Raw genomic sequence first — 27,600 nt, 5'->3', positions numbered from 1 at the left:
CAAGTTAGAAAATAAATTTTTAATTAAAGTCATATTTTACTAATCTAATTGACTTTTATTTATTCTCTAAAAGCCCTCCTTCTGAAAATGACGGTGGATTTGAGAGGTATATCCATTCTCTCTGGGGCCAAATTAAATGAACTATACTTAGAAAAGAGATGTTAACATTATATGAACAAAATTATTGTTCAGAAGTGAGGTTCTGAGTATGCACTTCACTAGATCTGTTGTTCTTAGCTGTCGATACTGGGAGAGCAGAACTGCTCAATCCAGAAAGAAGCAAGAGTATTCAAAGAGCAGGTCCCCTTGGCCCACAGGAAAGCCCATTTGAATGCTATAGATTTCCAATAACTATACTCCTGTACTCCTTTACCCTTGTCGGTCCTTAACCAATAACTTTCGCATTCCACATATCTCATTTGTGGCACGGGCATACCTCATCTTATTGCACGTTGCTTTATTGAGCTTTGGAGACATTGCACTTTTTACAAATTGAATGTCTGTGGCGACCTTGCATCAAGCAAATCTATCAGTGTCATTTTTTCAGCAGCATTGCTCACTCTCTGTCTCTGTGTCACATTTGGATAATTCTCACAATATTTCACTTTTCCATTATTATTCTATTTTCATGGTGGTCTGTGACCAGTGATCTCTGATGTTACTATTGTAATTGTTTTGAGTTTCCCCAAACAGCGCCCATATGAGATGGTGAACTTAAGTCATAAATGTGTGTTCTGACTGCTCCCTTAACACACCATTCCCATATTTCCATCTCCTCCGCTCTCCCTATTCCCTGAGACACAGCAGTACTAAAATTAGGCCAATTAATAACCCTGAAATGGTTAAATGTTCAAGAGAAAGGAAGAGTCACATGCTCTCACTTTAAATCAAAAGCTGGAAATGAGTAATTCACTGAGGAAGGCATGTCAAAAGCTGAGGTAGGCCCAAAGCTAGGCCTCTTGTGCAAACAACTTGTGCGTACAAAGGAAAAGTTCCTGAAGGAAGTGAAAAGTGCTACTCCAGTGAGCACATGAATCATAAGACAGTGAAACAGCCTTTTGCTGAGAGAGTTTTAGTGGTCTGGATAGAAGATCAAACCAGCCACAACATTCCCTTAAGCCAACACCTAATCCAGAGCAAGGCCTTCACTCTCTTCAGTTCTGGGAGAAGCGAGGAAGCTGCAGAAGACAAGTTTGAAGCTAGCAGAGGTTGGTTCATGAAGTTTAAGGAAAGAAGCATCTCCGTAACAAAAAAGTGGAAAGTGAAGCAGCAAGAAGCTGCAGCAAGTTATCCAGATGATCTAGCCGAGATAAACTCAGATTGCTCAATGTAGATAAATAGCCTTATATTGGAAGAAGATGCTGTCTAGGACTTTCATAGCTAGAGAGAGGTCATTGCCTGGCTTCAAAGTTGCAAAGGACAGTCTGACTCTCTTGTTAAGGGGTGATGCAGCTGGGGACTTTAAGTTGAAGCCAATGTTCATGTACCATTGCAAAACTCCTAGGGCTCTTAAGAGTTATATTAAATCTGATCTGCCTGTGCTCTATGGATGGAACAACAAAGCCTGGATGACAGCACATTTCTTTACAACATGGTTTACTGAATATTTTAAGTCCAGTGTTGAGACCTATAGCTTAGGAAAAACATTTTTTTTCAAGTATTACTGCTCACTGACAGTGCACCTTGGTCACCCGAGAGCTCTGAGGGAGATGCCCAATGAGACTATTGTTGTCTTCATGCTGCTAACACAGCATCCATTCTGCAGCCCCTGGATCAGGAGCAGTTTTGATTTTTGTCTTATCATTTAAGAAATCCATTTTGTAAGGCTGTAGATAGTGATTCCTCTGAGAGATCTGAGCAAAGTAAATTGAAAACCTAGAAAGGTGTCACCGTTCTAGATGCCATTAAGAACATTTGTGACTCATGGGAAGAGGTCAAAATATGAGCATTAACAGGAGTTTGGAAGAAGTTGATTCCAACCCTCATGGATGTCTTTGAGGGTTCAAGACTTTGGTGGAGGAGTAACTGTAGATGTGGTGGAAGCAGCAAGAGAACCAGAATTAGAAGCGGAGCCTGAAGCCGTGACTGAACAGCTGCAATCTCATGATAAAGCCTTAACCAGTGAAGTTTAAGAAACTTAAACTTCTTATGGATGAGCAAAGAAAGTGCTTTCTTAAGATGGAATCTATTTCTGGTGAAGATGCTGTGAAGATTATTGAAATGGCAAAGGATTTAGAAAAATCACATAAACTTAGTTGATAAAGCAGCAATAGGGTTTGAAAGGAGTGACTCCAATTTTGCAAAAAATTCTACTCTGGGCCAAATGTTATCAAACAGCATCACATGCTACAGCGAAATCCTTCATGAAAAGAGGAATCGATTGATGTGTCCAGTTTGATTGTTGTTTAATTTTAAGAAATGGCTGTGCCTCCCCAACCTTCAGCAACCACCACGTAATCATTCAGGAGCCGTCAGCATCAAGGCAAGACCCCCCAGCAGCAAAAAGATTAAACTCACCAAAAGCTTGCATAATGTTTAGCATTTAGTGATCATGTAGTTTTAAATTATGGTATGTACATTTTTTAGACATAGTGCTATTGCACACTTACTAGATTACAGTATAGTGTGAGCATAACTTTATATGCACCGGGAAACCAAAACATTCATGTGACTCACTTTACTATTGTGGTGGTCTGGAACCAAAGCTGCAGTATCTCCAAGGTATCCCTGTAGACTATTCAAGTCTCATCGTCCTCATTTTATGGATGAAAAATAGGCTCAGAGAGTTTAACTAGCTTGGCTATAATGACACAGTTTGGAGGTGACTGATTTGGGCCTAATTCCTAGTCCTACAATCATTCTTCTGTATCACACTGCCTCTACATTAGAGCTGAAAGGGTTGTTTCAGAATTGTCAATGGGTGGAGTCTAGGGGATCCTTACCAAAGCTGAATCCACAGTGTACAGATAGATTTTTTTTTTCTGTAAGGGAAACTCTCAAACTTAAAAGTAGAGAACTAGTATAATGAGCCCCCATGTAGGAATCACTCAGCTTTTTTAAAAAAATATATTTTATTGATTTTTTACAGAGAGGAAGGGAGAGGGGATAGAGAGTTAGAAACATCGATGAGAGAGAAACATTGATCAGCTGCCTCTTGCACACCCCCTACTGGGGATGTGCCTGCAACCAAGGTACATGCCCTTGGCCGGAATCGAACCTGTGACCCTTCAGTCCGCAGGCCGATGCTCTGTCCACTGAGCCAAACGGGTTAGGGCACAATCACTCAGCTTTCACACTTATCAGCAACCCACACAGTTGTCACCTGAGGCCTAAGGAGGGTCTAGATGAGGCTCAGGTAGAAAGGACCCAGCTGCTGTCTCAGGAAGAGAGAAGACCTCAGAGGTCAGAACTAGGCATGTCATCAGCTGAGCTGAAAAAGCATGAACTGGAACTCTCTGGAATAGACTGTGATGTAAACTCAGATACTGTAACTTACCCCACCTGTATCATGTCTGAATTCTAGGATTACCTCACATACAAGGACATGTTTTGAAGTAACCCAGGATGTCTATGATATCCTAGGGCCACCAAGAGCAAGTGAAATGGGAAAGGCCACACCACACCAACCCTAACTTCCCTGCTGCCCGATAACATCCCTTAGTTGGCACCTGCCCACTTTACCTCGTTTATCTTGAGAAAGAAAATTCCATGTTTTATTTTTAAAATCTTTACTTAGTAAAATATGAAAATGAAATATAGGAAAATCTCAACATTAATTAAAGAAGTTACAGTGTTATCAACTTCAATTTTTTTTAAATAGTTTAGGCAAACTTTATTTCTTACCGATAGTTTGTTTCTTTGTTGTTTCTCTGACTCGGAACTTCCAGATGTGATGCTGAAATAAAGTAAGAGTTTTAATTTCAACATTTTATTTCAGAAGCTTACGCAGTTGTATACACACACACCACCACCACCACCACCACCACACCAAATAGGTTTTTATACTGTAATATTGAAGATAAATTTCCTAAAATATTTCCTCCAAATGTCAATTTCTGAACATTTCCAAAGGAAGTCAAAACTATGGAATGTAAACTTTACTCAGAGAAGATAAATAGCCTTTAAAGGTTCTCTTGAGAATAAGCAGTCCAAACAGTACAATCTGTTCTGTAAACCTGTGAAATCTCTTCTTTCCTCTAAAAAAAGAAGTAGAGGGAGGGAAGCATATTATCCTATGAAATAGCACGCTTGGGGAATTCATTCTCTTTCTCTCTCTCTCTCTCTCTCTCTCTCTCTCTCTCTCTCTCTCTCTCTCTCAATCATTTGTAATAGTTTCCAAACATGCTGTTAATCTTTGCATCTCAAACCCTCTTAACCTTTTAGTTTCTGCTTGAATATTCCCCCCGCCTTTATAGCAAAACTGTATGCTCACTGTCTCCAATTCCTTTCCTCCTAATTTTCGTTAAAGCCACTCCATTGAGTTTGTTAAAATAATCCACAGAAACTGCACTTACTGAATTCACCAGTGATCTCCACATTACTACGTTCAAGGGTCGTTTGTCACAACTCACCTTACTTCAGAGTTTTGGCATGATGCATCACTCCCTCCTGGAAATACTTTCTTCACTTGGCTCCAGGACACCCTAAGGTCCTAGGTTTCTTTCCTGCGCCACCTGCTGCTCTTCAGTCTCCTTTGATGGTCCTTTCCCACCTCCCTGAGCACTCGACTTTGGCGAGCTCTAGAACATCTTCTGTTCTCTAGTTACATTCACTCCCTTGGTGATCTCATTCAACCGCTTGGCTTTAAATACCATCAATATGATGATCACTCCCAAATACATATCTCTAGTCCAGACTTCCTCGAATTCCAGATTCCCTCATTCAATTGCCTTCTTGACATCTCATATCTTATTTTTGAGATAAGAACAAATATCTTAATTTCAACATTTCCAAAACCTAACTCCTGATCCCTACTCCCAAATCTTCTCTACTTGCAGTCTTCCCCATTTCAGTTGATGACATCATTGCTCAGGCTAAAATATTGACTCCTGTTTTTGCCTCAGAACCCATATCCAATCCACCAGGAAATTTTTGGTTCTACCATCAAAATATGTCCAGTATCCGGCCATTCTCACCACCTGCACTGTTAACACCTGGTTCAAGCTGCCATTAGCTCTTGTCTAGGCTATTGAATTAACCTCCTAAATGGTTCTCTCTGCTTCCACTTTTGCCCTCTATATTCTGTTTTCCATACATCAACCGTAAGGAAAATCATTTCACTCCTGTGCTCAGAACCTTCAAACGAGGGATCTCATGTCACTCAGAATAAAACCCAAAGTCCATATAACGGCCTACAAGGTCCTACAGATGTCTCTGCCATTCCCCCTTCCCATCCACCATAGGGCTCCATCCCAATCCCTCCTGACCCCACGTAATATTCTCCTTCTCAACCTCTCCCCTGCAAATCACACCGGCCTCCTCACTCTTCCTCAGCCACCCATAGAGACTCCCATCTCAAGTTCCTCTGCCAGGAATACTTTCTCCACACCTGTCTACTTGGTTCTTTCCCATTTCCTTCATCTCTTTGCTCAAATATCACTTTCTCAGTGAGGCCTGCCATATGCACCTCATTGAAAATTGAAATATTCATCCTCATCATCTTGCTTATTTTTTTGAAGTACTTAAAACCTTCTAACATGCTACATCATTTGCTTATTTATTGTATTTATTGTGTCTCTTCCCTGCTGAAAATGTAAACTCCTTGAAAATATAATTTTTTTTTCTATTGTTATTTTTGTTACTCTATCCTTAGCATCCTGAAGAGGGCTAGGAAGGTCTATAAATATTTGTTCAGTAAATGAATGCATAAATAGATGATTTAATAAATCTCATTCTACTTTAGCCAGCCAATAAACCTTACTTTAAAGACCAGGGGTACTTTTATTATTTTCTATCCTACTATCTCCCTAACAAATATATTATTTTATTTCCATATTTCTGTGCATGCCTCTCACTTTTCAAAAATCTTTTAAATTCATTTAAAATGTTCACAAAGTAATCAGTGACTATTGAGCAAAATTAATGAAATTCCCACTTAGGGGAAGGACACATTAAGGTTCTGATAGAAGTAATTACTTTCCTTGCACTGTACCTAAATAAATAAAAACAAACAAACAGTATTTTGGTGCTTTCTACTTGACAGTAACTCTCTATCATGAAATGGAAAACAGCCTCTTGGTTATCACAGTTGCTGGACAACACAACACAACAAACCTTCTAGGCTGGTCACTCTTGCCTTCTTACTAATTTTATCTTCTATCAGTGCAGCTCACGAAACTGATATTTTCACCAGACTCTACCCAATAGTTCCAGAGTATGCATTTATCCTTTTCTCGGGTTGTTTTTTCCAACTAGAATGCTCAAGCTCTCTTCTCTGCTTGTCAAAACCTTACCCATTCCTCACACTATAGCTCAAAAGCTGCCTCTCTGACCCTACCAATCAGAGGTATTTCTTGTCTCTGTAGTTTTTGGATGTTTGTGTTTTATATCCCTTATTACATTTCACGATGTACATAATTATTTGTCTGCCTATGTCTTTGCATTTCTCAGTGACACCCTCATAGGAATATGAGGACTATACCTTATTTATATTTTTTGTCACCCAATGACATTCCAAATAAGAAATTCATATTATGTCACTAAATGAAGCCAAACAAAACAAAACATTTCAGTATAAAACCCTAATGTGCATATTCAGATGTGCTACAAATAAACAAGAGAAAACTATTTGAAACCACCTTCTCTTAACAGGGCCTGAAACAAAACTACTGGTTTAAAAGTGAGAGAGCTAAAAAAAAAAAAAAAAAAAAAAAAAAAAAAGTGAGAGACCTTTGGCTGCCTGACAATAATATTTAAAGGTCATGAGTCATGGCCTTAGAGTATCCATAGCAGCATAGCATACACAGTACAAGTCATGTTGTACCATAATTAAGGGGGAAAAGCTTTGTAAAGCCTATTAGCCTGAGAGAAAACAAATTAAAACGAACAAATATATTTACAAAGCTTGTTTTCATTGCAGTGTTTTCTTCACTGTTCATGGGAAAACTGAAAAAATTTATTTAAATTTCTACTGGCAGGGAATAATAATGTGACTTGTAAGTAAGCCTTACAGTTATTTCTTCTCAGTGCTTGACAAGAACATAAACATGATTCCTCCTTCCTTTAAGTGAAAGCTTTCTGTTTTCCAAACCTTTTACCTTATGTTTTTAATGCTGAGTTGAAGTTGGTAATCAGTCACCAATGAGTCCCTCTGAATAAATGATTTTAATAAAGTTTTAAAAGTACCCAATTTTTACAGGAAAGAGTTTCCTGGGAAGATGCTTTTTTTTTTATTCCCGAGGTTAATTGCATCCCAGGCCTTACCCTCCCCTACGTAGACAACTTAGAAGCAAGTTCCCATTTGGTTTGTACAAATTTTGGAGAAGGTTTGTCTGAGGGCATGAGAAGAAGGGAAGAGGGCAAAGAAAGTAGGGCAGGCCAGCAGATAACGGGACCAGTTTACGCCTGCTTAGACGGGAAGGAGCTGAACTGAACCCACCTAAAGGTTAACCAAGGTAGCGTGGCCCACGGTCTCCTGCCTCAGAGCCCTGCTTTCTCCTTGCACAGAACACGGAGCTTCATCTACCAGGAAAACAAAAACACCAGTGATCGTCGGCAGCGAGAGCAAAGTCTGACCCTCCACCTGGCTCCCCTGCGGCCGTACACTGGGCTATTCATTCCAAAGTTGTTAACCACAGGGCATTTTCCTTCCATTTGGTAGCATGTTCACCTCTCCAATTGTCAGCACATGGACTTATTATCTCTTTAGGTGCAATGTTCAGGGAAATTTTAAAAAAAATGAGTGTTTGCTAAATTCATTTTCAACAGACAAAATTTCCTCCCTCCCAAAGATTGTTAGTTTTTTGAGATTCGTGCACTCTTTTGCATATGGAAACACTGCACATAAAATTGGGGGGGGGGCTTTATGAATTTCCCACATCACCCACAGACCACAGACTCAAGGGTAAAAATAAATAAAAAACAAGGCCCACACATTTCATGTCATAAAAAAAATACATTTTAAAGCTTCACAAAGCAGAGCTATGGTTACAGGTGACCATAACGCACAGAATACTGCCTTCCTGGGTCCAGCTCTCATCCAAGGTGTGTAAGAAAATTCAAAATGCAAGGTAATTCCACGTTTGAGAGGGAGATGAGTATTGTGCCAACATGAAAGTTTCCCAGTGATTAACCATAGATCAGTTACAGAGGTGAACTGTGCTTCCATATTTGTAGCTAGATTAGGTTTGGGCTTTTACTTGGGGGTGTTGGAATGACCTGTCTTCTTTTGTGTATATCTCCTGTCAACAGAGCAGTGAAGGTGACATTTTATTGCTGTGGCTCTAAAAAAGGCCGAGGTCAGCTCCCCCGCCCCCCACACCCCTTCCTACACCAGTAAAATGGTTAGGGTGAGGATGTGATTTTGAGAAGAGCAAGTGAGAGACAGCTTATTCATTTGACAAATATTTGTTGAAGACCTACTGTGTGTTCAGGTTCTGCCCTGTGATCTGGGAAGACAGCCTGGTTCACATAACGGGGTCATTCCCCAAAGAAGGATGAAAAGTCTGTCTAATGTTTTCCCCCAGATTTTATAGAAAGGTTTTCCTGGAAGCACTGAGCAAAGGTTACTTTATCTCAAAATCCTATGAATTATTTTGGGAAAAGAAGAGCTGTGGACTCACCTGATTCTCTCTGGGGTTTCAGACTCCGGAGCCACAGATTTACTGCCATAACATTGTCCCATCTCAAGTCAGGCCCACTGGGGTATCCTGTCCATGGGACAGACATCAACTATCCCCATTCCTTAGAGTTTTAGAATCCCTGTTACTGTTCTGCTGTCCCCTGTTGCTAGGCGACCAGAATGGCTGTGGAAAAGACAGTTAACTTCTCAAAGAAAAAAAATCCCAATTACAAAGCCTCAGAAACCCCTCACCAATCAGATGCAGATATGACTATAAACGAGGAATCACTGCATATTCATTATTTCTGAAAAAAGCATTCAGAGTGGCCAGCAGCAGTGGTTTTGTGCTCGAACCTTAGTCTGCTACCTCCAGGACCAGTGCTAAGGAAATAGTCACACTGCTTGTTAGAGAGGGGTGCCGACACAGAAATGGACTGGGTTACAGGCTTCTCAGTGGTTTTTGCCACAGATCCCTAATTGTGATGATTTTCCCTGGGACTCATTGGCCCCAGACAGAAACCCTGCCTGGCCGTATCCTAATTAAGACTTCTTTCTTGACACAGCATTGCAGAGGTGCTACTTTATGCCTGATTAGCTGGACCTCTGCTCCCTGTCACAACTCATGTGCAGCCACTACTGCTCTGTTGTTCATCTGAAGACAGCAGCCACTTGCTCCCAGCCATTTGCTACATCTCTTCCCGGACACATGTGTGGATCCAGGTCAGTCTGTATTCACTTTACTTCCTGCTCTGGCAGGAAGTACATGTGCGAGCTCTGCAGTGTGTGGACGAAAATCACTCCCTTATCTCCTGGGCTCACCCAAACCTAGTCACACAGCCCATCCCAAATCAGCTTGGTTAGTGGTTTTTTAAAGCACAGAACTTGTTTCTAGGGATACAGCATATAGATCAAATAACCATAATAGTAATGGGTATAGTTAGAACTGGCCAATTACTAGTAAACAGTGTAATTAGCAGTTACTTCTCCAAAGGAACTTTAAGCCCCCTTGGTAAAACAATCCTATGAGTAAAGTTATGGACCTTGAGCAGTTGGTGTCTGGCTGGAAAAATCATTAACTAGGTAGATGTGGAAAGACAAGGACTGGCATTGCACCCAGTTAGCAGCCAGTATAGAATTCAGCAAGTCAGCTCACCTTAGTTTCCTTATTTATAAAAGTCTCACTTGAGCTGTTTCTGTCATTTCTTCCAGCTCGAACATTCTGTTCTGTTCCCTTAGCCCATCTTATTAAAACAGCCACAGGGTTGATCATTCTTTAGTATATGATAGAAGAATGTGCAGATGTTCACCAGGCATTTGGTTCATAACAATTTATGAAAGGAAGGTCATCTCAGTAATGGCTGGTGAAAGGTAGTGTAGGCACTGATTATTTATAATGGTTATTGCTCTTATCTTACATCTCACTAATCAAAAGGAGAGGTGGGGAGATTGGCTGACACCAACACAGACTTTCAAAAAGTCCTTGAAAAAACAGAGTGACTTCTCCATTGTTAGCTCTCCTTAAATGAATACTATGGGGGAAGGATTTTAGAAGGTGGTGAACTGATTAGCATGATTATCGTAAACATATTGGTCTATAGAATTCTTGACTGAGGAGGCTAAATAATAAAATTAATGATCATTTTCTTTTATGATCAAGTTAAGAAAAAGTACTTATGAATGAAAGTCACTGAAATAGTCTTATTTTTAAAACTGGAGCTGAATTTTAAGAAAAACTATAATTTTCCTCTCTAAGTCTAACGTAAAAAGGGATATTATAACAAAACTAGAAATAGCCCTGACCGGGTGACGCAGTTGGTTGGAGTATCATCCCATACGCCAAAAGATTGTGGGTTTGATTCCTAACCAGGTCACATACCTAGGTTGTAAGTTTAATCCCTCATTGAGGCATGTATGGGATGCAATGGATCGATGTTTCTATCTCAAATCAATGTTTCATTCTCTCCCTTCCCCACTTTCTCTCTAAAAAAATAATAAATCAGTAAAAACATATCCTCGGTGAGGATTAAAAGAAAACACTTCTAGAAATACATATAAATTATTGGCACTTTCACCACTAACAATACTTTAAATTAAAAAGACACTGTGCGTTCTTTGGGGCTCTTGTAGACTACTATGCACAATTTAAACACTGACCTTGTGGTTTGTCAAAAATGCATCTTTTCTTGGAATCAGAAATCATATATGTGTATATAACAAGGACAAATCTCAAGGAATATGCATACTTGGTATGCTCTCATGCTAATGCTTATCAGGATTCCTTATCAAAGTTAGGTGACAAAGTATCAGTAAGACCAGAAAGGAAGGTAGAAGAAAAAACATAGCATTGAGGAAAGATCAAGACAGACAGACAGCAGATTTGCAGGAAAGTCGTGGGGCTAAGGAGAGGAAGTGGAGGTCTGTAGAATCTCTGCTTGGGAAATAGCCCTGTGGCCATCATCTGTCCACTGACTTTCCATTGTTTATGCACGTATTTACCAAATGTTTACTGAACACTCATTATGTCCTAGGCATGGTGCTAGGCATGAATGAAATCTTATCCCTGATTTTGTGGAGCTGATCATTGTATCAAGGTTATCATTCTAGTAGCCATCAATGTTCTTTTGAAAAAAAGAGTAAAGGAAGCAGGTCTTTGATTTCCAAAGGGCTCTTCAAACTTGACATGTCCCAAGCATTGAAAAGAATCTGTCTATATATTTAAAAGCCTAAGTGACTGAATGACGGAATGACTGGTTGCTATGATGCACACTGACCACCGGGGGCAGATGCTCAACACAGGAGCTGCGCCCTGGTGGTCAGTGTGCTCCCATAGCAGGAGTGCCTCTCAGCCAGAAGCCAGGCAGCACTACCAAGCGAAGGCAGCGGCAGGCGCAGTGGGGCCAGGATGAGCTGAGCGGAAGCAGTATGCGCCTGCCCCGGCTCAGGCTCCTCCCCGGCCACCTGCTGTTTTGTGCATTGCTACATCCCGAGGGGTCCCGGATTGCAAGAGGGCACAGGCCAGGCTGAGGGACCCCACTGGGCCTCTAGTAAGTAAATAAAAGCAAAAAGAAATACCTCAATAGGTGTTCCTCTCGTGGAAGTAAGTGACTGCTTTTACAGAATTGACCGAAGAAAGTTTACTATGCTTTTATTGTGATGGACATAAGATGACTATGCCTATGCCTGGGTGTCTGGGTGTGTCTTTGCTGAAGGAGGACAAGAAAAGATGGTGATGGTGAGACAGAAACCAAAGTTACATTATACAAATAACAGATCAGTCTATGAACCACAGCAACCGAAACACTTTTCAGCTGATTGCAGGGGTTTTCCTTCTGTTTCTCTCAAGAACTGGCCAGCTCTTCTATCCTTGTTTACTTGTGACCTCTTCCCTGTGCTGCTGATTGCTTGACACAGGAGGGTCTAATTATCTCCAGGCTTCCCGCCTGTTTTAATGGAGAGGAATGTTTATCAGTGTGAGCAGAGGGACTTGCCTACCCCAGGTCCTAAAGGCTTACTTCAGGAAACATAGGAATGAAATTGAAAGCTGTTAATTGATGGGCAGGAATGCAAACTTTTCTTCTATGGCATTTCTAATTCCTTCTCCCTCCTTACAGTTGTGTACTACAGTGAGCATAGGAAATCTTATTTCCCCGTGGGAATTGCCTCTCTTCCCACATATTTGGTTTTGAAAGGACAGTAAATTCATATACACGGTGTTTATTTTGTATTACTATGTGTTAATTATTGTATTATTTTCCATAAGAACAACTGTAGACCTACTTTTTCCCCACCTTGTATAACCCAAGGAGGGAAAATTCCTTCCAGACGAAGGACTGCACAGCATCTGAACTTGGCTACTTAGCAACTTGATCCTGGGACTTTGGGTCTCAAATAAGAGAAGAATGGATGAAACAGTTGAATTTCTAGCTATCTGTTTGCTTATTTGTTTATCTGACAAATGCTTATTGAGGCTCGGGTGCATGACAGGCACTTTTCTCGATGGTGATGGTCAGTACAGTGGTAAGCACGACAAAGTTGCCAGTCTTTAAATTTCATACTTTAGTCCATGGAGGCAATCAAACAAATACAGGAGGTGATTTTAGACAGGGACTGGTACTGTACAGAAAATACAACAAGGGCATACAGCTAGGCGCAAGCGGTAACACAGAACTAAGACATGAAGCATGGGAAGGAGGCAGTCCAGGAACTTTTGCAGGGACTTGTGTTCTAGCCAGTGGTTCAGTGTCAACACCATAGAAACATGCTAAGTAGCAGTAACAAAAGACGAACTTCACCAGCCGATGTGACTCAGTGGTTGAGTGTGGACCTATGAACCAAGAGGTCATGGTTCGCTTCCTGGTCAGGGCACATGCCAGGGCTGTGGGCTCAGTTCCCAGTGTGGGGCATGCAGGAGATAACCAATCAATGATTCTCTCTCATCATTGATGTTTCTGTCTCTCTCCCTCTCCCTTCTCTCTGAAATCAATAGAGGTATATTTTAAAATAAAAGACAAACTTCTCTTGACCTCATGTCTTTCTGTGCTCATTTCACAGAAAAGTTCCTCAAGAGTTGTTTCCCCCACTGAATCCCTTCACTCTTTTCCAATCAAATTTTCATGGTCTCCACTGAAATGACTTTCATTCAGATCACCACCAACCTCTGTCTTGCCACCTCCCTGAAATAGCTGCATCCTGACCTGAATTTTCTTTGTTATGAGTCCTGCTTCTTAGTCTGTCAAATGGCCTTGGTTTCTGCCCATTCCTAACACTAAATATAGCTCTGCTGACCTCATGAGCCCTCTAATACTACCAATTGTCTCTTTTTCTTTTCTTAACCACAACTGGTTTCTATTGCTTCCAACCAAGCCTAACTCATGCACTTATCCTATATAATAAAAAGGTAATATGCAAATTGACCCTAATGGCGGAATGACCAGGAATTACTGGTCGCTATTATGCACACTGAACACCAGGGGGCAGACGCTCAACACAGGAGCTGCCTCCTGGTGGTCAGTGTGCTCCCACAGGGGGAGCTCCAGGAGCCTCTCCCACCTTCTCCGCAGTGCTAAGGATGTCCTGGGGGGAGCGGGCCTAAGCCATAGTCAGACATCCCCTGGGAGCTCTTGGGCTGCCAGAGGGATGTCTGACTGCTGGCTTGAACCCAAACCCCCAGGGAGCAGGCCTTAGCCAGCAGTTGGACATCCCCTGAGGGGTCCTGGACTGCGAGAGGGCACAGGTCAGACTGAGGGACCCGACCCCACCCCCACCCCTGAGTGCATGAATTTTCATGCACTGGGCCTCTAGTATTTTTTATATTATTGTTGTTGTTTCCCAAGAAACCCAGTTGTTCAACTTACAGCACAGTCCTCATTCATTCTTTTGCTTTCCTTAAATGTTAGTGTTGTCTTGTTGAGCACATATTTGTGTTTCTTGTATGATTGATGAGCTGTTTTCTTACACTTATTCACTTCTTGAGAGTAAATAATTTATTCATTTAAAAAAATTATTATTATGGATGAGCCTATCACAATGCTAGATATTGGTATAATTTTAAAAAGCCTTAGTTCCTAGCATAGCCAGTTTGGCTCAGTGGATAGAACATTGGCCTTCAGACTGAAGGGTCCCAGGTTCGATTCTGATCAAGGGCACATGCTCAGGCTGCAGGCTTGATCCCAAGTAGGGGGCGTGCAGGAGGCAGCTGATCAATTATTCTCTCTCATCATTGATGTTTCTCTCTCCTTCTCCTTCTCTCTTCCTCTCTGAAATCAAAAATAATAATAAAAAAGCCATAGTTCCTAGACATATTTGTTAGACTGGTACACTATTGAGAAATTTCTCCTTTAGGTTGTTTCTGCTGTTACTATATTTTTAAATATTCTTCATGGGTTCTTTTTTCTAATGCTTTGCTACTCTAAGCTCAGTAGAATCTATGCTCGTTATGTCACTATTAAAATTTCTTAGAGGTTCATTAGCCATAGCATTAAATACTATAATTTATCCAAATACTATGTTTTTATTTCTTTAATAATGTTCTCATTATTCTAATATAGAATCTAGTGTCAAGTAAATGAAACTTAACAAGGTGATGGTAGAGAATCTTAAGAAGCCATTTTCAGAAAAGTCATCCTCTCCACCAGGATTTTCTCATGATTCACAGCCAATGAATGAACATGTTTTGAAGGATATTGTGCTGTGAAAGATATTTCACAGGTGACAGAAAGAACAACTCATAGTAGTTAACTTATAAAGTAATGCTGGCTCATGTGACTAGAAGGTCCAGAAGTTTCAAGGTTCTTCAAAGTTAATCAGTGATGTTATCAGCACACAGTATCTTTCCATATTGCCATTCTTCTGTCAACAGGGTTGGCTTCTTCTGAAGGCTTGCTTTCCTTGTGGGCATAGAATGGCTGCCAGTGGTAACTGAGACTGGAGGTGACTTTGTTCATGACTAAAGATAGAGAAAGAGGGTTGCCTTCCATAACCTTGGAACAAAAGTCATATGTTTTATTCTAATTGGGTGATCCTAAATAGCTGGATCACTACACCTGGGAAATGTTGATTGACTTAAATCTGAAATATATGCCCACACCCAAACCAATGAGTGTGGCAATGGAAAAGGATTCATCAGAGCCCATCCTTACAGCTGGGGGTGGGATGAATTCTATTCAAATTCTGTGGCCACTACATAGTGGGGAAGGATGAAATATATTTGGGAATCTCCAACACTATCCAATGCAGGTATACATTTGCATATATAATCTGTGTATAATTCACATATGTATTTCTTGTTTGATTGTTTTATGATAGAAATAATAGCAATCATGTCTTACTAATATAGGGTGTTACCATTTAAGTGCTTTACATATTTTTATATGCTATTGACTAGGAAAATATTCAATAAGATTAATTTGTTATTAAAATTCATAGCTCACTATTTCCCTGTTTCTGTCTTTTTATTCTTTCTTAATAAGGTATACACCAGTAAGGGAAACAAAATGTTAAAGGAAGGATGAGAAGAACACTTACAATTGTTATCTGAAATATAATTTGAGAATCTCTGTGTTAGACAAAACTACGAAAATAAACAGTAACTAATAGTGGCTTACATAGTAGTGGCTTATTTTCAGAATATAATTCACTTCTTGAGAGTAAATGATTTATTCATTTAAAAACATTTATTATTATGCACCATTAAAATACTCTGTACTCGCTAATCTTATTATATTTATGAAATTACCAATCAATGTGTAGTTCTAGCTTAGAAATTATTTTGATATTTGTATGTCTAATGATGTGTTTATTTAACTTAAAAATGACATCTATTTTAACCTCTCTATTGCAAAGAATTTTGAGTGTTCATCTTTACCATCATAGAAGCAACAACAAAACATTCTGATCAGCTCACAAATTCACTGAAATGTCTCTTCATCTTTCAATGTAGTTCATTTCATTAGTTATTCATTTGTTTTTCCAAACATTTGTTGAGTTTATCCCCTTGATTGAATACTGACTCTGTGCCAGGCACTCTGTTAGATACTGAGTGCATGTGTGAGTGTGTGTGTGTGTTGCTTGCACAGATGGACAAGGATTTTGAGAGGTTTCTATACTCTTCCTGAAGTGCATAGAACATTGAAGGAGAGGTTAGAAAATTCAGAATTGGGAGAGAACAGAGTTGTGGTAAAAGTACGTATGTCCCTTACAAAAGTGCTAATGCCAGGCCGCTGAGTAGCAGGAAAGTGTTCTCAACTCCAAATACCAGAGTCTAAACACGACCAACAAGTTGCATCCTTAACCTGGAGGTCACATCCTCATCATTATCCTTCACCACGAAGACAGCACTTAGGACTTGATGTGAATGTGAGTCGAAAGTAAATGACAAGCAGGAAAGACAATCAGCACCATCTGTACTTACTCAATGCAGGGAACGTTTCGTTCGCTCTTCTAAAAGGATTAATCATTCTGAGCCATCAGCCTGATGGAGAAAGGATTCTTCTTAGAATCTGCCCATTTCGGCACAGGACAGACAGTATTTGCTTCCTAGACAACATATGGAAATTATTCAAATGTCAGTAAATCTGAAATAACTAAAAAGTGTTGAGAACTGTTGTATTTGTAGCTTTAATTTTAGGGAAGAAAAGAATTATTAATTGAAACGCAAGCAAAAGAGAAGAAATTTGATCCTTGGCAAGGTTTAATGTGTGGCAAGTCAAACACCAGGGAAAAGGCTTTAAATAGACCACCTCAGAAAGGCGAGAGGCTTTGTCAGTGTTCGTAGTGTTCATTATGCTCACAGCCTACCAACACATCTCAAGCAATGAATTATTGCTGTGCTTGTAAGATGTTGATTATTATTTATGATTCTGTGAGGTTTGTGAGATGCTTGCTGAATCTGAAAGCCATTCAGCAAGTGCGTGAGTCCCAGAAACTGGTAAGATAGAGCTACATAGCCACTTTGAATATATCACACTTGCTATAATTTATGAAGGGTTATTTTGGCCATCCTGACTTACATTAGCTAAAGAAGTTACATGACCAATAAATCCCAAGACTGGGTAGAAATTTTAGGTAAAAGAAAAAAAAACAATTTAGGAGAATGAAAGATGCAAAAAGCATGATTGAGTGCCTTAACAGACTTCATTCTTAATTTTTAGCTACAACTAACATACTATTTATTATTTGCATTTATATACATGTCCTGGTAAAAACACAATAGCTTCTGAATTAATTTCTAAATTTTAGTAACTAAATAAATTTTTATGGACTATACTACAACTGTAAAATTACAAAAAAAATATAAACATATAGCAATTACCTCCTTCTTCAGAAGCATATTTACAAGAAAAAAAATGCCATAAACATTATTATAAGGATTTACTATTTGTCATTTATCAGATGATTGTTATGGCCTTCCAGGAATCATGTTCTAATCTGTGCTACTGGAAACAGACAATTATCGAATATTTAACAATAAAATATCTTCCTTACAATAGTAAAAACAAAAACAAAAGACATTGACTGAAATAAGACAACTTTGTCAAGAGAAAACCATTCTCTGTGTAGCAGGCATCAGCAGTCCCTTTAATCAAGACCTAGTTCAATGAAAGGGAGGCTTTCTGAGGCTGCTCCAAGAACAAATGTATCCTCATGATAGAATGGTTCCCAAAATAAGCTGTCATGTTTGGCTTCTCTCTGTGGGTGTATTGAATTTCCTGAATAATCCTTCTGTCATTTCACACACAGCAGATGCAGCCGATCAGCAACCAGACAAAACTCTTGCTAGTGGAGGTCGTTTCTCACTGCCTCTACAGGAACTGCTTACATTTGCCTCTTGATTTGCCTAATGGCATTAAAAACAAACAAAAAACACCATTAATGGATTATGAAAATCCCACAACTTACCAAAAAAAAAATATGAACAAATAATCAGCACTCCATTAGTTGAAGTTGGGAGGTATAAAAGAGACCAAAATCACAAATGAGATGACAGTGCAGGTTATCCCAGATTGATAACCTCTTGTCAAAGTAAGTCATTTTCCTGGTTCATTTACAACTTCAGAAATAAATTTTTTTCTGGGTTGCTTAATAGCTAAATTATATTTTCTCAAGATTTTTTTTTACATCTTTTGAAACTTTTCGTTAAACATTTATTTAGAAGATATCATTATGATTTTATTTTATTAGCAGAAACATCCAATTTTGCTGTCAGGGAATTCTTCAGAATCTATTAACCATTTGTTGTTTTAAAATAATTGAAACACTATGTTACATTAAGATGGTATCGAGCCCAGGAGCAAAGCCAGGAATCTAATGGTAAACTTGTCACCTTCCTGATTGATTTTATAATTCAAATGTTCAATTACTCCCATTAGATATTGGCATGCTAGGGAAATAAGTACTTTATAGGAATTTCTAAAAAATACTTATTGAAAATATGAAGTAAAAAAAACTGTTCTGGAAAAACAGTCATTGTGTTTGCTGGTTCTTTGTTACAGAAAACGCATTAAAAAAAAGCATTCATCCATATGGTGTAATTCGACATTACAACCTGACACTAATATTAATGGTATATCAGTGACTTTTCACTGTGTATAAACTGCTAAGTACAGCATAGTTAATAAGCCTGGGTAAAAAATAAGTTTATCTAGCAAACTTAGTGGCATATAACTATGTTTCAGGCTGCATTAAACACTGATAATCTATATAAGGCACTTCATTAAAAGCTACTTACTGTATAAAAATTTGAATTTATACAACAGCTAAATTAAGGATTGGTTTATTTGCAGTATTGAAAGTTTATTCACATCATTAAAAATCTCAGCTTTTTTCTGGGAGGCCCATGTTCTCTTTTAATCATTCACAAACTTCTACATTTGGCCAGAAAGAGAATACATTGTTGTCATCAGATTTTCAAAAGATTATATGTTTCAATAAAGTTTAAGAATTATGTTTCTTTAGTGTAATGTCCACTCCTCATCATCAAATATAATTTGATTTACAAAATGTTGATTTAATTTGTTTTGCAAAACAGAGTATACCCACATAAGAAAAAATGCTGCTATAAAATGAAAAATATATATATATATGTGTGTTGATTATGAGAATACATCAAAACTTTAGGAATATCATTAAAATATATTACAATATCTTATTCTTAAACATAATTCTTAAGGGTGCATAGAAGATAGCGATGTAAGCAGAGCTACTGAGATCTTACAATATACAATATGCCAGACTTAGTTCTTTTTGTAGCAGTGGTGGGGAACATCTGGCCCATGGGCTATCTAAGCTCCCACAAGGCGTGAGGGGTGAGTTCATTAAATGTTTGAACAAATATAGCAGGCTAAGTTTTAAGTTGATAATTTTGTATGGCCCTAGGCAGAAGAAACATTTCCTACCCCTCTTTATAGTATTTCATTTTACATCTTGACACTCTGTGGTGATAATCATTATAATTATTGCCCCTTCTCATGAAGAAACCAAGACCTGCAGAAGTTAAATTATTTACCCAAGATCTTACAGCTAGCAACTAGAGGGCCTGAAATTCCGATATACCGTATGTCTTTGTGGAACTAAAATCCATACTCTCCATCACTCTGCTATAATGCATTCCCTACAGCCCTCCATCACTCAAAATATTACTGCAGATATTGTAGGTCATGGAGGACTCAAATTCATCTACTGAATATTTAATCAGAGGCCCGATAATCACAGTACATATATTCTTCTGGAAATGGAGAAGTGGGTTTTATTTGCCTTCCCTCCAATCCCACTCCCTCACATCTTTTCAGCAACAAATATTAGCAAGTATCACCTCACCTATCTTTTTTTTTTTCCACTTACTGTCTGTTGGAGGCAAAAGGCATGGCAACGTAATTCCAGATTAGGTTTCTCTTAAAACTCATGTCATCAAAAAGAGTTGCCATTTATGTAAACAACTGGCCAGACTTATTTGTGTTTGTTTGGGGTGTGTGTGTGTGTGTGTGTGTGTGTGTGTGTGTGTGTGTGTGTTGTAGAATTAAATAAAATACACTTTTAGGAAAACTATTTTAAATTCCTTTTTTTAAAAATTTACATAATGAACCTCAAAGACTTTCTTTCATGTCAACTGAAAAAACTTCCCAGGGATACTGTGTGCCAGGCACATCTTTGGCTGCGTCCTAAAGGAAGGGAGTGAAGATTTAAATCCTTCATGCTGTTTATGAGTTACATTTCTGTGATAGCATCTGTGTTTGGACAACTAAGTCATGCTGCTTCTCTTGGAATCTTCTGGAGTTTGTGCACATATGTATCAGTGAAAATCGAAAGCATAATGTGTAGGACAATATATTTCATACCTTTTAACTCAATGGGTTTTAAAACAACCTGGTGAGATTGTAACTAATGAGGAAACTGAGGTTTCAAGGGATTTAGTGACTTGCTCACTAGGTAGAAGCATTGGGTGGAATCAAGTATTCTGATTCCAAGTTACAGGCTCTCTCTCCCTATATTGCATGGCACAGCTGGTCATTCTGAAAGTCACCAAATGGAGAAGGAAGAGGTAAAACTCTGATTGCCCCTACTTAGATCTGAATCACTGCTCAGGGAAAATCCTGGACAGCATTTCTCTTATGTGGAATGATTGCCTTACTACTTAGACGCGCTGTGAATGAGGACTGGAGTTACTCCTGGTGGGCCGATCCCCAGCCTTCTACCGAGGTGTATATTCTGTTGAACTTTCCATTGACAGCAGTCATTCCCCTTGTGCTTGTGGCTCACGTCTAGAAGTAAAATAATCTATCAACTCCTCCATAGGAGGCATCATAAGTTTAATTTCTTTTGAATTGTCAAGGCTGGAAACTCTCTTAGCCTTTCACACATATTTCTGGACTTCTCTTAATTAATCAAAATAAGATAATAAAAAATGGTAATATGAATAGGGAATCTGACTTTGGGCAGAAGGCGAAGCAACAGTTGTTTTTTTTTTTTTTTTTTTTTTTTAATATATTTTATTGATTTTTTACAGAGAGGAAGGGAGAGAGATAGAGAGTTAGAAACATCGATGAGAGAGAAACATCGATCAGCTGCCTCCTGCACATCTCCTACTGGGGATGTGCCCGCAACCCAGGTACATGCCCTTGACCGGAATCGAACCTGGGACCTTTCAGTCCGCAGGCCGACGCTCTATCCGCTGAGCCAAACCGGTTTCGGCAACAGTTGTTTTTTGTGGAGGTTTTTTTGTGTGTGTTTTTTTTTAAACAGAATGTGTGGCTGTCACTCAAATGTGGCTTGACCAGGGTAATATTACAAATGAGGTGGTATGTTCCCCTTTCTCCATCCATCTCCCCAATCTGGGATCTTCCTCCATCCCCTTTCAGTCTACCTCTAGCTCTCACCTTTCAAATTCTTGTGTTGTCACATTCCTTTGTTTGAGAAAAAATATTTGTTTGATAAAAACATTACCTTGTGTTGTTCACTGCTTGAATTCATTGTTTTGTGAAAATATGGTGCCTTACTGAACTTAATGAATGTGCGAATAAAATCCCTAGAGGGTGTTAGAGACGGCATTTAATGTGGAGAAAGCAGACGTCAAGGAGTCAAGGAGGTAGAGGCAATGTGGAATGGGAACAGAGGCTTTCTTTCCCCCCAAATGACAATTTCTAGATCCCTGACGATGCCTCATAAGCAGAGGGCCAAATGAGACATTCACGGATCAATTCCTTGCATTAGGAAAAGGCTTAAAGTTTTTACTCTTTCACCCACATTAACACAAAAATGGTGACGAGTATTGTTATTCTAGAGGAGGAAACAGAGGCGCCCCTGGAGGCGGAATGAGTGTGCCTTAGACAATGCCCAGCACCTCCACGCAACATTTCCTGGGGAACTGCGCATCCCAGCATCAGGACGTAAGATATTTATCTCTTTTTATCTACCAGAGAATCTATACAAGCAGATCCTTAAATCTACACAAATACAAGTACATGCAAATAAGTTGGTATAGAATTTCTAATCCTATTGTGAAATCAAAACAGAGGAGCCTCCGAGTTAGTTCTTTAAAATAACAAAGTACAGATACTAGAGCTGTCATCAACCTTCTTTGTCAAAAATAAACAAACTTGAGTCCAAGTTTCCTGTCGGTTATTCTAAAATCCCCATGTTGCCGTACCGTATGTGATAATATTATATAGGCATTTCAAACTCAGTATTTGATCTCTGTGCTTTAAGGTACAACATGTTAAAGTTACATTTCTATGCACTGAAAAGTCTACATTGTAAAGTAAGGAGAGAGAATATGCCACCGAGGGAGTCTCGCTGTGAGAGTGGTTAGTACAATGGAAGTGGTACAGCTATGGGTGCAATCAAAGTGTCTGTTGGTCAGGCCTGTGGTCTCATCTGAAGACTCTCCGGGAGAAGATCTCCCAAGCCCACCCGTTGTTGATAGGGTTCATTTCCTCAGCATCTTGACCAGAGTGTCCCCTTGGTTCCTTGTCAGGTAGGTCTCTCCGACTCGGCAGCTTGTTTCATCAAATCAGGCAGCCAAGGAGGCAATAGGGAGAATCTGCTGATAAGATGGAAGTCTCCGTGTTTAATAACCTAATCATGGAAGCAGAATCCCACCCCCTTTGCCATATTCTATTGGCAGGACAGAGAAGAGAGTCACAGGGCCAGCTCACACTCAAGCGGAGAAAATTGCAGAAGGTTGTGAATACCAGATGCTGGGATCATTGGAGACCATCCTAGGGGCTGCCTACTATACTAATGCATTTCAAAAATCACCTAGATAAGGACTTAAATACTTAGAAAAATAAAAAATATACTTTTGACAAAGAATAAGAAAAAATAATGCCTAATAGCCATTTTTTACAACCTCATCTTAAAATGTATTTTAAAACGCCAAAGAAAAATAAAGATGTAAAATCCTATCTAATAAAAGACAAAAAGGGTAATTAACCATACCTCCAATACGCTTCACATTGTCTAATCAGGGCGATATGCAAATTAACCGCCAACAAAGATGGCAGTTAATTTGCATACACAGGCTCCAAGCAATGGAGCGAAGCCAAACAGCCCCAAAGCCGCTGAGCAGCAAGGCTTCCCGGCTTGGGATCAGCGGTGCCTAAAGGCCTCTCAGCACCAGGATCAGCAGAGCTGAGAAGCCTCCCGGTCCCGGGATCAGCAGAGCTGCAAGGCCTCCTGGCCCCTGGAGCAGCTTGACAGGGGGCAGCACTGCTACCCCAAGATAGGCCCTGCTCTGTGGGTTACAAGGGGTGGCACCCCAACCCCCTGATCCTCCCTGTCCTAAGTGTGTCAGGGGGCAGTGCCCCAACCCCCTGATCGGCCTTGCTCTGTGCATGACAGGGGGGACACTCCAGCCCCCTGATAGGCCCTACTCTGTACATGACAAGGGGGAGCTCCCCAACCCCCTGATCGGCCCTGCTCTGTGCATGACAGGGGCAGCGCCTCAACCCCTGATCAGCCCTACTCTGTGCGTGACAGGGTGTGGCACCCCAACCTCCCATGGGCCCTGCTCTGTGTGTGATGGGGCAGTGCCCAAACCCTCTGATTGGTCCTGCTTTGTGAGTGACAGGAGACGGCACCCCAATCCCCCGCACCCCATCGACCCTGCTCTGTGCGTGACAGGGGGCTGTGCTCCAACACCCCCCATCGGCCCTGCTCTGTTTCTGACAGGGGGCGGTGCCACAACCTCCTCATCGACCCTGCTCTGTGTGTGACAGGGGGCGGTGCCCCAACCCCCCAATCAGCCCTGCTCTGAGCCCGACCAGGGGCTGTGGGGCAGGCACCTAGGGATTGGGCCTGCCCTCTGCCACCCGGAAGCGGGCCTAAGCCAGCAGGTTGTTAGCTCCCGAGGGGTCCCAGACTGTGAGAGGGCACAAGTGGGGCTGAGGGACATTTCCTCCCCCCTCCCCCCGGCCAGTGCACAAATTTTTGTTCACCAGGCCTCTAGTAGCTATATAAAAAGATATGCATTTGAAACAATAAATTATTTTTATGTGTCAAGTTTTAAAAGATTAAATATTTAATTGATAATCCTCGTTGGCAAGGATAAACAGATACTTTGTAATCTGCTTGTGAGATTAAACACATCTGAGGACAATCTGGTAACATTAAGATTTACATACCTTTTGACTTATCAGTAGTACTCCTGGGTACTTATTTTACAGAAATCATTAAGCCAATGTATAAAGATTTATGTACCGGGCTGTTTATTGCAGTGATACATATACTTCTAAAAAAAGTGGAGATGATTTAGAAGTCCATCAGGAAGGATCAGCTAAATAAAATATGTTAATACAACCACATAATAAAATATATTGCAACTGTTAAAAATGGTTCATATATAATTTATAATCATGGAACTATGTCTATGATATATTTCTAAACAAAAATGGCAGATTATAAAAACTCATCCATCCTGTGACAGGCAGAATTATTTATGTGGAACTATATATGTATGTGCTGGTGTCGTCCATTGTGGCACAGGAAAAAAACCTGAAAGGATATCGATCAAAATATTAATAGTGTTCATCTTTGAGTTGTGGGGCTATGGATGATCTTTATTTTCTTTTTCATACTTTTCTATATTTTTTCGGTTTTTTTTACTTTGAGCATATTTACATTGTATAATGACACAAAGCAATAAGACTATTTTCAAAATAATATTTAATACATTTTCCTCCTATGCCCCTATATAGGAATGTTCTAAACTTTTATCATATGTTAATCAAACCACATAGCATCATGAGATCCTTTCATTCCAAATGTAATAGCTACTTCTATTGATACATGAATATGTTCCAAGCTTCTTGGAAACATATACTTACTTAAAAAAAACAAAAACTCAAATTCTCTATACACACAAATACCATCAATCAAAAGGGAACTAGAAATTAACTGTCAGGTTTCTCCTTAGCCTGGCTATTTTGGAAGAATAACTCACCGAGCACCAGGAATAATGATTTTGATGAGTTAAATAAGAAAATAAATCTTTGGTTGCTACAGCTAATTATTCACTCATCACTTATTCTTCATATCCTCAACATGTTTTTAGTATCTACTATGTATCACTCATTCCAAGAAGTACTGGGAATGCAGTAGTAAATCAGAAACACACTGTGCCTGCTCTTACAGCTTCAGAACAACAAAGCAAAGAATTCACTGGGGAAGGTGTCACAAAGTCCAGAATTCTCCAACCCCCAGTTCATGAGTCAGGGAGTAGATTTTTACCTTCCCTTCTTTACCTATATATTCATTTTTTGACAGCAAACTCAAACACATTTCTTTCTTCCATCCTGTAGTAGGCAGAATTCTAAGATAGCCCCCACAATTTTGCCCCCTGATGTTATTCCCATGATTGTGTTTTGTTATAAAAGGGATTTTGCAGATGTAGTTAAGGTTATTCTAATTAATTGACTTCAAGATAGAAAAATGATCTGGATAGCCTAACCTAATCAGCATAAACCCCTTTAAAAGCAGAACATATTTCTCCAGATAGTCGCAGGAGAGAAAGTCCGAGAGATTTAAAATGTGAGAGAGATTCCAAATGTGAGAGAGGAAGGCTCTCCATTGCTGAAATAGAAGGCACTATGGGGCAAGGAGCTCAGAGCATTCTCTCGGAGCTGAGAGCAGTCTGTCACAAGAAAATGGGACTTCAGTCCTACAACCTCAGGGAACTGAATTTGGCCCATAGTACAGGGATGAGTTTGTAAGAGAACACCCCAAGCTTCAGGTGTGAATGCAGAGCTGCCACCTTGATTTTAGCCATCAGCAGAGAACCTAGTCATGCCATCTAGACTTCTGGATTATAATAAAGGGATATAATTTAAAGCTACCAAGTTTGTGGTCATTGGCTACACAGCAATTTTTCATTTGTATGTTATTCCTGGGAACTAGTTAATACACTACAGTATACCTTTAACTGAGATCCATAGATTTCAAATACCCTTCTTATTGTCCACATGGTGAAATAGAGGGCCAAGATTTCTAGCCCTAGTGGCTTTTTTCCTTTTTTAATTAATTGAATTATTTTTTCATTTTAAATCATCTCAAACTTGTAGAAAAGCTGGAAAGTGTTTTTTCTTTTCTTTTTCTTAACCATGTGGGTACATATATTGCTGACGTGTTGCCCAATGATCTCCAAACACTTTAGTGCAGGTCTTATAAACAAGGACATTCCCCTGCATGCTTACAATGCAGTCATTGAAATCAGAAACTTCACATCAGTTTCTCTCTCAGATCCCATTCAATTTTCACAAAGTATCCACACAATTTCCTTTATAGCAGGAGATCCAGTTTAGAATTGCATACTGTGTTTAGTTGTCACTTCTCTTTAATCTCCTTCCACTTGGAACAGTTTACCATTCTCTCCTTGGCTTTCATCATCTTGAAACTGGAGGATTGCAGGCCAGTTATTTTGGATAATGTCCCTCAATTTGGATTGGTCTGTAAGTATGATAGTTGTTCATTTTGGCAAAAATACTAAAGAAATAATATTGTGCTCTTCTCATTGATTACTATAAAATAACACATAATTTCAACTTTTATGATTACTAATCATGTTAACTTTGATTACTTACGTTGGTGTCTGCCAATGTTCTCCATTGTAAAGTATTCTTTTTCCCTTTGTAATGAACAAATGCTTTGTTGGAAAGTAAGGAACTATGTAAATATCTCATTCCTCACCAAACTTTAAATTTATCCATGCACATATATATATCAGTATGGACTTGTTTCCTGTGTTATTCAATGCTTTGTAATATACTATTATCATTATTTATTTTAATATTCAAATTGCCAGGAATTTGGTCAAAGGGAACTCCATAATGCTGGCTTTGCCTCAGCATTATTTTGACAAAACCCTCTATTCTTTGAGCACTTTCTTACTTGATGACACAGCAAGATGTCCTGGGTTCATTGTGTCCTTTCCCTTCCCCTGGAACTGGCCATTTTTCTGGAGAATCCTGTTTTTTGTTAGTGAAAAATGGTATTTAGAAACCAAGATCCAGACACTTTTAGGATTGTTCCTGCTTCCAATCACATTGGGCTTTTTTTTTTCTTTTTTTTTTTTTTTTAACTTTTCCAAAACACCATGTGCTTTCTGCCTAAGGCTTTTGTATATGTTGTTCCCTCTACCCAGAATGCTCTTCCCTCCTCCCCACAGTGAACCCTTCCTACTCATCCTTCAGATCTCAACTTAAATCGTGCTTCTTCAAGGAAACCTTCTATCAGTGCCCAGACTGGTTGAGGTCTCCTGTGTCATGTTCCTTTAGAGAAGTTTATAATATAGTAATCATTTGGTAGCATATGTTTCCTCCTCATTAGACTGATAA

At 39.5% G+C, this 27,600-nt stretch overlaps 1 protein-coding gene across 2 annotated transcripts in view; it reads right to left on the bottom strand.

The window, feature by feature from the left end:
- CCDC192 (coiled-coil domain containing 192) overlaps positions 1-27,600 on the bottom strand; it is a 244,131-nt gene that overhangs the window by 180,538 nt on the left and 35,993 nt on the right. The window contains exons 2-3 of one of the 2 annotated variants that reach the window (XM_081090561.1): positions 16,689-16,813; positions 3,844-3,895 (exon numbers count right to left, since the gene is read on the bottom strand). Coding sequence is in view for 1 of the 2 variants with exons in the window: in XM_081090562.1 (XP_080946688.1) it covers positions 3,844-3,895; positions 8,781-8,842 (114 nt within the window). In the remaining variant the exon portion in view is untranslated. Of the gene's footprint in view, positions 1-3,843; positions 3,896-8,780; positions 8,876-16,688; positions 16,814-27,600 lie in introns of those variants that run through there. The other variant, XM_081090562.1, reaches the window with a different exon arrangement.

Source organism: Myotis nattereri, assembly GCF_964212035.1.
Source record: "Myotis nattereri genome assembly, chromosome: 4".
Classification (NCBI taxonomy): Eukaryota; Metazoa; Chordata; class Mammalia; order Chiroptera; family Vespertilionidae; genus Myotis; species Myotis nattereri.
Note: the sequence above shows the minus strand (reverse complement) of the source record. Positions and strands in the feature narration are given on the sequence as shown.